Source organism: Oratosquilla oratoria, chromosome 3 (assembly GCF_046742065.1).
Source record: "Oratosquilla oratoria isolate Oo_2021 chromosome 3, ASM4674206v1, whole genome shotgun sequence".
NCBI classification, from domain to species: Eukaryota; Metazoa; Arthropoda; class Malacostraca; order Stomatopoda; family Squillidae; genus Oratosquilla; species Oratosquilla oratoria.
Genome location: NC_134779.1, coordinates 85654462 through 85669510, shown reverse-complemented (window position 1 = coordinate 85669510; position 15049 = coordinate 85654462). Strand labels below are relative to the sequence as shown.

The 15049-nt window shown below is 39.3% G+C and overlaps 1 protein-coding gene across 5 annotated transcripts in view; it reads right to left on the bottom strand.

Moving 5' to 3' along the window:
• The window catches only part of LOC143024170 (putative fatty acyl-CoA reductase CG5065), a 510045-nt gene that overhangs the window by 125134 nt on the left and 369862 nt on the right, over positions 1-15049 (bottom strand). For all 5 annotated transcript variants that reach the window (XM_076182987.1, XM_076182982.1, XM_076182983.1 and 2 more), the window contains one exon: positions 5205-5462. In XM_076182987.1, coding sequence (XP_076039102.1) covers positions 5205-5462 — 258 coding nt within the window. The remainder of the gene's footprint in view (positions 1-5204; positions 5463-15049) is intronic.

Below are 15049 nucleotides of genomic sequence, written 5' to 3'. Positions count from 1 at the left end.
AACAGTGTGGATTTAGGACAGGTAGAGGCTGCGTAGATCAGATTTTTGTGGTAGGACAGATATGTGAGGAAGCTATAGGAAAAGGTAAGAATGTTTTTTGGGCTTTTATGGATTTAGAAAAGGTTTATGACAGGGTAGACAGGAAGGCACTGTGGGAGGTATTGCAGATATATGGGATAGGAGGGAAGCTTTTGGGAGCTGTCAAGAGTTTTTACGAGAGTAGTAGAGAGTGTGTCAGGATTAGAAATGGGGATAGTGAGTGGTTTGAGGTGAAGGTGGGACTTCATCACCCTGGCTGTTCAATTTATACATGGATGGGGTGGTGCGAGAGGTAAATGCTAGGGTGTTGGATCAGGGATTGGAGATGGTTAAAGAAAATTATGAAAACTGGGAGATAAGCCAGCTGTTGTTTGTGGACGACACTGTGCTTGTAGCAGGATCAGAGGAGGGATTGGGGAAGTTAGTGACAGTTAAATTGCGTGAAAGAAGGAAGTTGAAGATAAATGTGGGTGAAAATAAGGGGATGAGATGTACAAGGGGTGAAAGTGGCAGCAGACTGGAAGTGAGTATTAAGGGAGAGAGACTGCAGGAAGTGGATAGTTTTAGATACTTGGGTGTGAATGTAGTAGGAAAGGGAGGAGTGGAGGTAGAGGGAGAATGTAGATTGAGAGAAGTGAGTAAATGTCTTGGTGGATTAAAAAGTGTAATGAGAAACAGATATTTGGGAATGGATGCTAGGAGGAGATTGTATAAAGGAGTGATCATGCCGACAGCACTGTATGGGGCAGAAACATGGAACATAAGAGAAGAAGAGAGGAGTTTGGATGTGTTTGAGATGAGGTGTCTGAGAAGTATGATAGGGGTTACTAGGCTGGATGGAGTGAGAAATAAGGAGGTGAGGAGGGGAACAGGGGTGGAAAGGGAGTTGGGAGAGAGGGTGAATGAAAGAGTATTGGGATGGTTTGGGCACATGGAAGGCTTCCTCCCCCTTACACGGGGGGTAGCCAAAAAAGAAAAAGGCATAGAAAACACTCCCACCCATTCCATTTCCTCTATATTCCACTCCCTTACACCCTCCTCCCTCCCTCTTATCTTGGCACCTCCTGGATGACAGGTCATCCCTGCATCCTATCCACAGCACATCCACAGCAAGGCCACTTCATATATTCGGCAAACCCCCCCCCCCATGCAGAAAAGGGGAAGACGGGGGAAATCCCTTCAGGATGCATCAAATTTTTTCTCATACATACTTCCTCACCCCCCATCCCCCACCCACTCCCCCTCGTGCATCACAGCATCATCTATACACAACCCCTCTCCATTCACCCCTATCTTCTGTCCTCTACTGTTCTTCCTCCACAGACATTCCTCTCTTTTGTAATGCCCCTTTCACCCCATCCATCCATCTCATCCTAGGTCGCCCCCTCATATTCACTTCTTCCACCTCTGCCTTCCACATTTCTTTTACTAATCTTTCTTCACTCATTCTTTCCATGTGTCCAAACCATCCTAATACTCTTTCATCAACCCTATCTCCCAACTCCCTTTCCACCCCTGTTCTCCTCCTCACCTCCTCATTTCTCACTCTATCCAGCCTAGTAACCCCTCTCATATTTTTCAGACATTTAATCTCAAACACATTCAAACTCCTTCTCTCTTCCTCTCTTATGTTCCATGTTTCTGCCCTGTACAGTGCTGTTGGCACAATCACTCCTTCATATAACCTCCTCTTAGCATCCATTCCCAGATGTCTATTTCTCATTACATTTTTTAATCCACCAAAGCATCTACTCACTTCTCTCAATCTACATTCTACCTCCACCCCCACTCCTCCCTTTCCTGCCACATTCACACCCAAGTATCTAAAACTATTCACTTCCTCCAGTCTTTCACCCTTAATGCTCACTTCCAGCCTGCTGTCACCCCCTCCCCTTATACATCTCATCACCTTACTTTTGCCAACATTTATTTTCCACTTTCTTCTTTCACACACCTTCTCAAACTCTATCACTAACTTCCTCAATCCCTCCTCTGATCCTGCCACAAGCACAGTGTCGTCAGCAAACAACAACTGGCTCACCTCCCACTTTTCTCCATTGTCTTTAACCATCTCCAACCACAGACCCACTACCCTTGCATTCACCTCTCACACCATCCCATCCATGTAAAGATTGAACAGCCAGGGCGACATAACACATCCTTGACAAAGTCCCACCTTTACCTCAAACCATTCACTCTCTCCATTTCTAATCCTAACACAGGCTCTACTACTCTCGTAAAAACTCTTGACTGCTCTTAACAGCTTTCCTCCTATCCCACAGTGCCTTCCTATCTACCCTATCATAAGCCTTTTCCAGATCCATAAAAGCCAAAAAAACATCCTTACCTTTTCCTATAGCTTTCTCACATATCTGTCTTACCACAAAAATCTGATGTACACATCCCCTACCTGTCCTAAACCCACACTGTTCCTCACCAATTACTTCCTCTGTTCCTCTCCTAATCCTCTCCATCAAGACCCTCCCATAAGCCTTCACAACTATGCTCAACAAGCTGATCCCTCTGAAACTACTACACTCACACTTGTCCCCCTTTCCCTTGTAAAGCGGAACTATACAGGCACTCCTCCAGTCCTCCAGCACTCTACCCTCTTAAACAAACATCAAATAACCTCACCAACCAGTCCACCATAACTATACCTCCTTTTTTCAGACATTCTGCATGGCATCTATCCAACCCAGGTGCCTTACCTGCTCTCATCATCTCAACAGCTGCTTTCACTTCATCTTTCCCTATTTCTCCTCCATTTTCCTCACTCATCACTCTCATTTTCTTAGCGCTTCCCACTGCAACTACCTTTCCCTCCCTATCCTCCTTCACATTTAGCAACTCCCTAAAATACTCTGCCCACCTTCCTCTCACTGCCTTCTCTTCCATTATCATCTCTCCATCTGCACCTTTTACCTTTTCTTCTCCACTTGATTCACCTCCTCTTTCTCTTTTAATTTCCTTCCAAAACATCTTTTTATTACTTTCAAAATTTTCTGTCATACTCTTACCCCATTTCACATCTGCTCTCCTGTTTGCCCCAGCTATAAATTCTGTGAACATCCTCTACATCGCCTTCATCAAGAGTTGTCTCTTCTGGAGACATCCCTGTGGGTGGGATCAACATCAGTTAAACATGCCATGTACCCATGTAACTAGAATTGACATTCACGAATTATGCTGGTAACTGCCCAAAAGATATCAAGGCAACATTTAACATCCATGTTTGACAGTTGTACAGCAAGACAGGGGAGAACAAGTGACTTGAAGATTCAGATTTAAGTCCTCTTGCATGTCAACAATGCCATATACTCAGGTTGAAAGTGTCCATAACACCAAGGGTAATGTCAATCCTTTGGCACCACTGTTATGTACTACACTACCAAGGTATGTGCAACTTTCCAAAACCTCAATGTCCTTGACACAAGCATGGACACACTGATCTGTCATACAGTAATTCCCAAACGCCTGAATCTTGCTCTTAATTCAAGATATCTGGAATCCTAACAGTCTTGCCTCCCTGTGCAATGACATGAGAACTGTAACCAGTACCTCCAACGTTTCCACAAGAAGGACAGTATCATCAACAAAGATAAGGTGAGTGACAAGTTGAGTTGCCAATAGATGCTCTGCAATGATATTGATTGACACTGTCCATTACTTAGTTAATGTATGTGTTGAAAAGTGTTGGGGCAAGGACATACCCTTGCATCACTCCTAAGTCAACAGGAAAGAAGCTGGACATCCCTCTGTAGCAGAGTATAAGCCAGACATCAAGTCAATAATCCTAAAAGGAATCCTGCAGATCTGCAGAAGATCCCAGAGCACCCTACAATGCACGGACAATGCTGTGGGCATAATCACCCCTTCTTACATTCTTCCCTTTGTGTTCTCTTTTTCCAGCCTCTCTTCATTAAAACTCACCTTCAGCTCACTGCCACCCTCTTCCCTTGTACATCTCATCAACTTGCTTTTCCCCACATTTACTTTTAGCTTTCTCCACTCACTTACCTTCCCAAACTCCACCAGTAGCTGCCTCAGTCCCTCCTCTCACCAAACCATAAGCACAGCATCATATGCAAGCAACATCTGATTCATCTCCCACTTCCTTCCACTCTCACCTACTCCAGACTCCCTCCTATCACCCTTATATTTACCTCCCATACAACCCCATCCATGTACATGTTGAACAACCATGGTGATATTACACAACCCTAGTGTAACCCCACATCCTCCTCATTACCTTCACTCTCTCCATTCCCTACCCTAACACAAGCTCTCCTGCTCACCTAAAAACTTCTGACCACCATCAACAGCACTCCCCCTATCCTACATATCTGCAATACATCCAATAAATGCCTTCCTGTCAACACTCATTCACCTTCTTTAAACCCTTACTTTTTGCCAAAAACTTCTAGCATATCTGCTTTCATATTAAGACTTCACTTACATACCCTCTTCCTTCCCTAAACCTACACTGTTCTTTCTTAATTACTCCCTCTGTTCTCCTCATAATCCTCTCAAGTAGCACCTTCCCAAATGCCTTTCAAACCACACTTAACAAACTGATCACTCTATAGCTTAAGAAGGAAGTGTAATTTGTGTGACCTGTTGTGTTCACTGGCTACAAAAAATTAATATCTTTGGCATAATATAATGCAGAAGGAAATATTAATAAACATCTTCAAAATTGAATGTGATGTAGATCCAAAATAAATGAAGAATCAAACTTATATTTTCTTCCATTTTTATCAATGTCTCCATAATATTCCACTTACAAATTCTTAACAATCATATATTCTGCTTATATAAATTTCTCCAATGATTAATTGCTTGTCTAGGATAGACTGCCATCATGTCAATATTAGAATAAGCTTTAAATCAGAAGAAATGCAATGGTAACAAATTGTGCTTATCCACAAGTCAAAAGAATAATCCTAAAATATCTTCTTTATATAATAACTTGAAGAAATAAGAATATATCTACGAATAATAACATACACATCCTTATTATACAGAACGAACTTACACATACATGATATTCATATAAAAAACTAACATCTCTACCCTTACTCTACTGAGAAACTTACTTTGATGGATGTGATAGTGCTACTCACAAAAAATGAAGCTATCCTTAAATCACTTAAACAACTTACTTTGATAGATGTTTCCTTGCAACTGGTAGAGTTGAGAGCTCTTCCTTCATAACATATCTCTTTGTGCCCAGACAGTATTGCTCCATGTATGTTGGCCAGTGGAGGGACGCCACTGCAAAGTTGAAGGCACGCTGGTCGGACTCACTCATGACAGCCCACAACTGCTGCACATTCTCGTTACAGAAGCGCCACTCATGAGTGGTGAAATACTCGAGACAAGATGCAGCACGGTCCAGCTTCTGGGCAATGCGTACCATGCTGCGAAGGAAATGGGTTCTATTATCAAGAGTATGAAGGAAATTGTCTATTTATATAAAAAGTTTTTTTTTTCCTTGAAAGGAAAACAGCTAGCCAAAGTATGAATCCACCCCTACTCTATTCCATTCCCATTCATGACCCATTTTTTTTCCTCTCATCTTAACTCCTCACGGATGAAAGGCCATCCCTGTCTTCCACTCACTGCCTGGGTCAGAAGCAATGCTGTAAGACACAGCACATCAACATTAGGGGCAGCCACTTCATTTACATAGCAACCCTCCCTCCTCATCCCCTAATAAAAAAAAAAAAAAAAAAAAAAATAGAGATGAGGAGAAATCCCTTTGGGCTGTATCAAATTATTGTTCATTCACAACCATTCTCCATTCAGACCTATCCCCTCCATTTCCCTTCCCTACTCATCAGATGTTCCCCTTTTGCTCAAAGCCCCTTTAACCTCTTCAGTATGGGCCAAAATCTCGCGGGCAGCATTAGCTGCCAGACGTACGATGTGTCGTAATAATACTCGTATCATAAAATATAGTCATCGCTTATATCGATCGTTCTTTCTTTCACCCGTGAATTTTGATAACCATAGAAAATGTGATGAAGACAGTTTAGAGAGTATGTCATTACGCAGGGGCAACTACAATAAATATAATCAAGACGCCGATATGGCAGCCTTGCGTATCCACTTGCTCCTCATGCCGCCTACGTATGCGGCACCGTATGGAAGGGGTTAACCCCATCTATCTCATTCTTGGTCTTTCACCTGAAGTTCATTCCATACACCTCTGCTGCCTACACTTTTTGCTTATCTTTCATCAGTTCCAGTTGCCAGCACCCTTTCTACCCCTACTCTTCTCATCTCCTCATTTCTCACTATGTCCATCCTCGTAAACCCATCATACTTCTCGGATATTTCATCTTGTAGTGGGCACATGTCAAGTATGTTGTATTCATAATATTATATAATTGTATAAATAAATATGACTGATTATATGTGTAAACCTTGCTTGTATAAATGTGTGGATTCCCTGGTGGAACCATGAAGCAAGTTCCTGCCAATGAGCACACCTGATGCTAAGCGGCATCAGTTTTTCCACAACTTTAGGTGAGAGAGCACATTCACTCTCCCTAGTATCATACTTTTGTGTCAATACAATTTTTTTTACAAGAAACTTGTCAGTGTTTTCATAGCCACCAATATATCAAATGGTGCCAGCGGATAAAAACTTCATTGTTTTTTTGTGAGACATTTCAGTGACTTAAGATTTACTTCCATGACTTAAGCTTATGTAAACTATATGGTTTATTGGGCCTTTTGGCACATATATTTTTCTTTTCTTCTCTCATTCTTACAGCTAGGTTTGTACAAACACTGCAGTGTATGCAATTGCAAATAATTGATTATTGCTGAAATGCAAAAAAATGAATTTGTGGACTGCTTAATATAATTCTGTTGGACATCGACTCATGCAATTTTCCATCTGACTTTAAGCTTGTCTCTTTGCCACTAGCTACCTTAATATCATCCCAGACTATTATCACCTGTATGCCACGATATTTCTATACATCAGCTCTTCAAGCAGTTCATTTATTGTGCATGTATTTACCTAGTTGTATTTTACGGGAAGGGGAGCTATGCTCGTGGTGTCCCACCTTTGTATCTCACAGTGTCTAGTTTGCTCTTAAATTCATGAATGGTTTTTGTACACACTATTTATTCGTCTAGTTTGTTCCAACTGTCCACCACTCTATGTGGAAAACTGTTCTTCTTCAGATCTCTTCTATAACTATGTTTTTTTAGTTTCTTTCCATGTCCTCTTATGTTTCTCTTGTCCCAGTTGAACAAGTCCTCTCTATTGAGTATTTCTGTGCCCATCATGGTTCTATAGATGGTCAGTAGGTCACCTCTCTCTCTTCTTTGCTCCAGAGTCAGTAACTCCAATTTAGCCAGTCTCTCTTCATATGACAAGTTTGAAAGTGCAGGGGCCATTTTTGTGGCTGCTCTCTGGATTCTTTCTATTTTCTTTATATTCTTTTTGGTACTGGGTGACCACAATGTTGCCACATATTCTAGTCTAGGCCTTATCAGTAAGACCAGTATCTTTTTAATCATTTCTTCATCCAAATATGTAAATGCCACTTTTATTAATCTTAGCAAGTTATAGGATTCACCGACAACTTTGTTTATTTGTTTATCAGAGGGCAAATCGTTTGAGATAATTACTCCCAGATCGTTTTCAGATCCCACTATCTTTACCTCCTTAGTTCCAATTTTGTATTGTCCTGATATTCTACTTTTACTTTTCCAAACTCTATTATGCTACACTTCTTAATATTGAAGTTTATTTCCCATTTCTGACTCCAGTTCCATACCTTATTCAGGTCTTCATGTAGTGAGTTGCAATCCGTTTCAGTATTTATTTTCCTTAACAATTTAGCATCATCTGCAAAGAAGCTCATGTAATATTACACATCATCATCCATGTCATTCACATAAATAGCAAACATTATTGGAGCCAATAAAGATCCTTGTGGAACTCCACTAATCACCTTCTTCCAAACTGAATATTTTTCTCTGAGTACTGCTCTCATATTTTTACAATTCAGGAAGTCCTCCATCCATTTTAGTAGGTTCCCTTGTATCCCTCCTATATGTTCCATTTTTTTTTTTTTTTTTTTTTATAATTTTTATGTGGTACCTTGTCAAAAGCTTTTTGTAAGTCCAGGAAAGTGCAATCAGCCCATTCATCCCTTTTTTCTTGCACTATATCTATTAATTGTCTTGGGTTTATTATATTATTTTCTTCCAGGTTACCCATCTATTCTTGATAATTTTCTCACAAATTTTGGCTATCATGCCTGTTAGTGAGACCGGTGTATAGTTAGTTGGTTCTTCCTTGTTTCCTCCTTTATATATTGGTACAATGTTAGCATTTTTCCAGTTTTTTTGTATTTTTCCTTAAGTGAGCAACTTATTATGTTATATATTTTGTCCATTAGTTCTTCTTTGCATTCTTTTAGAATCCAATTTGCAATTCCGTCCGGGCCGTGTGATTTCCTGACATCAAGGTTTGATAAATGTTCCATTATTTCTTTTTGTGTTATTATTATCTCGCTCATGGGGGGAGATTGCACTTCATTTCCTTCATCCCAATATTGTGCCTTCTCTCTAGTGAAAACAGAATTGAAGTGATTATTCATGACTTCAGTCATTTCTAGATCTTCTGTGTATTCTATATATCCTTGGTGTAGTTTCAGCATTTCCTGTTTATTTTTAAGTTTACCATTCACATATCTATAGAATAGTTTGGGTTGCTCCTTGCATTTTTCTGTAATGTCTTTTTCATAGTTCTCTTTTTCCTCTCTTTCCACTTTTACATACTCATTTCTATAGTTTATATATATTTGCCATTTTCCAGGTTTTTTATATTTTCTCCATCTTTTTCCAAGCTCTGTCTCTTCTATCTTTTGCCTCACTGCATCTTTTGTTGAACCAGCATTTAATGTACACTCTCTCTAGCTTCTGTCTTGGTATGTGCCTATTCATTCCTTCATTATAATTATCCATCAAGATATCCCATTTCTCTTCCACTTTTGTCTCTTCCATGTAAAATTTTTCCCAATTTGCATTCTGAAGGAATTTCTTTAGTTTTCCAAACTCCATTTTGTTGTACATCAATCTTCCTTTCCTATACTTTTCATTTCTCTCCATGTATATTTCTTCCTTTAGTTCAGTCTCAATAAGTATATGGTCACTTTCCAATTGGTGTCTTGTATTGAATTTTATCCACAATTTCAGGTTCTGTTGTAAATATTAAATCTAGTCTCGATGGCTCCTCATTATTTCTGTATCTGGTGTTTTCACTGACCCACTGTGTCATTGTATATTCCATGGTCATGTCCAGTAATACATTACCCCACAAGTCTTCTCTGCCTTTCACTGTCATGTCCTCCCAACAAATTTCTCTGCAGTTAAAGTCCCCCATAATTACCAGGTTACCTCCGCCCATTAGTATCTCATTTAATGAATGCCTTGTATCTTCTAGCATTTTCATATGCTTGTTCTCTTTCCAAGCGTTCATTTTTGGGAGCACATAAGTCACCACAAACTTTCTACTTTTCATGTTCTTGTCTTCGACTTTTATCATGATCAGTTCTACTTTACCTTTGCCCTCCACAATTTCTGTTGCATTCAAGTTTTTCTTGTCTCTGTTTTTAACCCAGTAATTGTATAGCCCTTATCTAATATTGATGGGTGGTATTCCACCCCTTAATTTAGTCTCCACAATTCCCATTATGTCTGTTTTTTCTTCTAACAGGTAGTCATTAAGTTCATTCAGTCCTGAAATTAATCCGTCGATGTTAGTAAAGGCCACTTTTAGTTTTTTCCTTTCTCCACCTTTTTTTTTCCGTTTTTGGTTTGCCCATTCTGATGTACCATTTTCTTAGTCTCATGTTGATCATTCTCCAATAGAATTCCTTGCTTTCGGTCTCCATTCTCTTAGTGTTTTTTTTTTTTGTTTTTTTCTAGCTTCATCTCTTGGTGTCTTTCTTTTTCTAATTCCTCAATCCTCATTTCTCTTTCTTTACACATCTTATTGTAATGTTCACTCCTTGCCAACTTACCTACTTTTTCAAATGTCTTCTACTACCATTTGTGATCATAGTTATATCTTTAGGGGTCGATTTCTTTCCTTAGAATAATGACCAATTTTATACACATAGTTGATGTCTTTCTCTATATCCTGGTCTCTATCCTCAATTTATTTTAGGATTGCTATTGCTGTTTATTTTTCTTCTCTTTCTTTCATGTCCCTCACCAAACCATTTTTTTCTTTTAGTCCATATACCACAATAAATTTTTTCCTATCTTCTGCATCTCTGACCCAATTTGCCTTTTCATTAATTACTTGGATAATTGCGTTGTTTGCATCTTCCTGCATTTGTTGTTGGACTATTTCTTTAAAGGCAATTTATTTGTTATGTTTTCCTTCCATTTCTTAATCTTTTGGATACTTTCCTCACCTAAGTTTTCTTCAATTCTTTCAGTCATTTCTTGTATTTTGTTATTTACCTCATTTTCTTAGGTTTTCATTATTGGTAGTATAATTAATTTTCTTCTTTTCATTTTCACACTTCATCTCTTTTATATAATTTTTCATTTCCTTAAGTTCGGTTCTTAGTTCAGAGTTAGTTTTCCTTAGGTTGGAAATTTCAATGTTAGCTTGCGCTAAGCAATCCATTGATTCAACAATTTTTTCCTTAAGTCCATGATTTCATTCTCCCACCATTTTCTATTTTTGCTCATTTCCCTTTCTATATCTAAGATTCAACCTAAACGCCTTCTTTCGTAATTACCGAATCCTGAGAACGAATCATCGTCATGAAAACACATGGCCGCTGGTGTTACAAATCTATTGTTTATATCATATTTTGGCGTGGCGCCTCTAGATGACTCTGCTGTCAAGTCGTCGTTCGAGTTAATTTTTTGTTGTTTTCCTTCATCTTTTTTCTTATTACGTCTTATTCCATTTAACTAGCACTGCAGAGATTTAATTTCGGACACCCATGATTTCTCCTCTTCCATTTAATAAAAACTAGGTTTCCTTCTTTTGTTGTATATCCAAGAATTTTCCTCTTCTTTGAGGCACAAACGAAGAAGGTGTTGGCAGTTCCGTGTCTCCTGTGTGTGGGGAGACACGGATGTTGTCAGATGAGTATTGTGTTTCCAAGTCCATGTGGAGCTCCATAGTTGGGGTGTTGTTGTATGCTATGCTGTGTGTGTATTACCATTAATATATATTATGGTCACCCCTTTCTTATAACTTAGGTTTTCTATTGTTCTTCGTTTTCTATGCCGAGACTCATTTTACTAAGGCAATAGTGACCTTTTATATAATTTCTTAAAATTCCATGCTTTTGTAGATATGTGTAAGCCAGAATCACATGTGTAGCTGTTGATTGGCAGCTAATCCCTGTGTGGATTCATTCAATGGTCCCCTGTCCTGCCTTACAAAGGTATCCCTTCCAAACACAAGTGTCCCTCTCCAAGCAGATACCAGCGTTTGATCCCTGGACTGTATGTAATATCTTTCTCATTTTATATACATGTTGCTCAGAAGCAGATGAACCATAACTGCCCTTATATCTGTCAGTGCTCCTCTCAATATATCTAGTGACAAAGTTTATCTTTCCACTGTTCATGAGGATCTTGTTACCACAGCCCTGATAACAAATGTTATTGGTGCTCCCATCACACTCTCTTATGATATTCATTTGGGTTCTTTTGATGTCATTGATGTTGACACTGTCCAGGATTCACATCATAGCAACTTCTATTCACTAATCTACACATGCGAATGATGCAGCTCATTAAAGCTTCTCAGTATGCGACAGTTGTAGGTAACATTGATTTTCCTGCTGTACTATGTATTATTGTGTATTTCATGTGTGTATTGTATCAAGTCCCGGACATCAGGCAATTTATGTAATGTTCTTTATTTTCAAATTTTACCTACTGGTGCCAGTATATGTTCATGTCTTTTGTATATCATGTTCCTGTATATGTTCATGTCTTTTGCATATCATGTTCCTGTCTATGGTCATGTCTTTTGTAAATTATATTTGTGTCTGTTCATGTTTTTTTTGTATATCATGTTCCTGTATATGTTCATGTCTTTTGTCTATTGCCATATTTTATGTGCCCTTGTGTTTGTCTGCTCCCTGCCATGAATGCTGTTCCCTTGGTGGGACACCAAGAGGTGGTGGCTGACCTATGTAGTGGGCATGTTTCAAGTATGTTGTATTAATAATATTATATAATTGTATAAATAAATATGATTGATTATATGTGTTAGCCTTGCTTGTATAAATGTGTAATTGTATTTACCTAGTTGCATTTACATAGTTGTATTATACAGGAAGGGGAGCTATGCTTGTAGTGACTTGTCTTTGTGTCTCTCACCATTTAGTTTGTTCTTAAATGCTTGTATGGTGTTTGCACACACTATTGTTTCATTTAATTTGTTCCAGACATCCACCACTCTGTGTGGAAAACTTTTTTTTCAGATCTCTTCTACAACTATCCTTTTTGAGTTTCTTTTCATGCCCTCTTGTTTTTCTTTTATCCCACTTTAATAAGTCTTCTCTGTCAAGGACTTCCATACTTTTCATGATTTTGAAAATGGCCAATATATCTCCTCTTTCTTTTCTTTGTTCTAGAGTTGGTAGTTCGAGTTTAGCCAATCTTTGTTCATATGTAAGTTTTGAAAGAGTTAGGGCCATCTTTGTTGTTGCTCTTTGTATTCTTTCTAATTTCTTTATATTCTCTTGTGAACTGGGTGTCCATAATGTCACAGCATACTCCAATCTTGGTCTTATCAGTGCGACTAATATTTTTTTTACCATTACTTCATCCAAGTAATTAAAAGCCACCTTTATTGATCTTAATAAATTGTAGGTTTCTCTGACTGTTTTGTTTATTTCCTTGCCTAGGAATTTGTCTTTGGTGATAATTACTCCTAGGTCCTTTTCAGAGCTAACTTTACTTCCTTTTGACCAATTTTATTTCGTAATGATATTCTTTTTTTACTGTTTCCAAACTCCATTGTACTACATTTCTTAATGTTGAAATTCATGTCCCATTTTTGGCTCCATTCCCAGACTTTGTGCAGGTCTCTCTGTAGTGATTCAGTCTTTTTCTGTACTTACTTTAGTAGTTTTGTGTCATCTGCAAAGAAGTTCATATAACATTCTACACCTTCATCCATGTCATTTATATATATAATAAACATAATTGGAGCTAATACTGAACCTTGTGTGACTTCACTTATTTCTTCCAAGGTCAAGTTTTTATCTCAAGTACCACCTCATTTTTCTCCCATGCAAGAAATCTTCCATCCATTTCAATAATTTTCCTTGTACACCTCCTGTTGTTCTGAGTTTTCTTAATAGATTTTTGTGTGGTACTGTACTTTATCAAACATACATACATATATATATACATATACCAAAGGCTTTTTTCCCCCTTACAAAAGAGGTAGCCAAAAACACAAAGGCATAAAAACCACTCCCACCCATTCCATCCCTATCACATTCCACTCCCCTCTACCCTCTTATCTTGGTACCTCCAGGATGATGGGTCATCCCTGCATCTTGTCCACTGCCCTGGGTTAGAAGCAGTGTCGCAATACACAGCATGTCGACAGCTAGGCCACTTCATTAAATCAGTGACCCCCCTCTCCATCCCCCATGCAGAAAAGGAGAAGATGGAGAGAAATCCCTTCAGGCTGCTTCCAATTTTTCTCACATATACTCCCTCACCCCTCCTCCCCCAGCCATTCCACCTCATGGATTACAAACATCATCCATATACAACCATTCTCCATTCACCCTGTCTTCTGTCCTCTCCCGTCCTTCCTCAACAGACATTCCCCTCTTCCCCAAAGCCCTTTTTATCCCATCCATCCATCTCATCTTAGGTCGCCCCTCATGTTCACTCCTTCCACATCTGCCTTCCACACCTCTTTTACTAGTCTTTCTTCACTCATTCTTCCATGTGTCCAAACCATCCCAATACTCTTTCATCAACCCTATCTCGCAACCCGCTTTCCAGCCCCGTTCTCCTCCTCACCTCCTCATTTCTCACTATCCAGCCTAGTAACCCCTATCATTCTTCACAGACATCTCATCTAAAACACATTCAAACTCCTTCTCTCTTCCTCTTATGTTCCATGTTTCTGCCCCATACAGTGCTGTTGGCACAATCATTCTTTCATACAATCTACTCTTAGCACCCATTCCCAAATCTCTATTCCTCATTACACTTTTTAATCCTCCAAAGCATTTACTCGCTTCTCTCAATCAACATTCCAACTCCACCTTTATTTCTCCCTTTCCTGCCTCATTCGCACCCAAGGATCTGAAACTATCCACTTCCTCCCTTAATACTCACTTCCAGCCTGCTGCCACTCTCTCCCCTTGTACATCTCATCACCTTACTCTTGCCCACATTTATCTTCAGCTTCCTTCTTTCACACACCTCAAACTCTGTCACTAACTTCCTCAATCCCTCCTCTGATCTTGCTACAAGCACAATGTCATCAGCAAACAACAACTGGCTTATTTCCCACTTCTCTCCATTTTCTTTAACTATCTCCAATCCCTGACCCACTACCCTTGCATTTACCTCTTCCACCACCCCATCCATATATAAATTGAACAGCCAGGGTGACATAATACATCCCTGACGAAGTCCCACCTTTACCTCAAACCATAGTTTCACTTTACAAGGGAAAGGGGGACAAGTGTGAGTGTAGTAGTTTCAGAGGGATTAGCTTGTTAACCACTTCAGTACGGGACTTAAATCTCGCGGGCAGCAGCCAATGCCAGCCGTATGACGTGTCGTAATAATATTCGCATCATAAAATATAGTCACCGCTTTTATCGATCGTTCTCTCTTTCACCCGCGAATTTTGAAAACCACAGAGAATGGGATTCAGGGCGCATTTGGGAGAATGTAAAAACACAGGGGCGACTACAATAAATATAATCAAGACGCCGATATGGCAGCGTCGCGAATC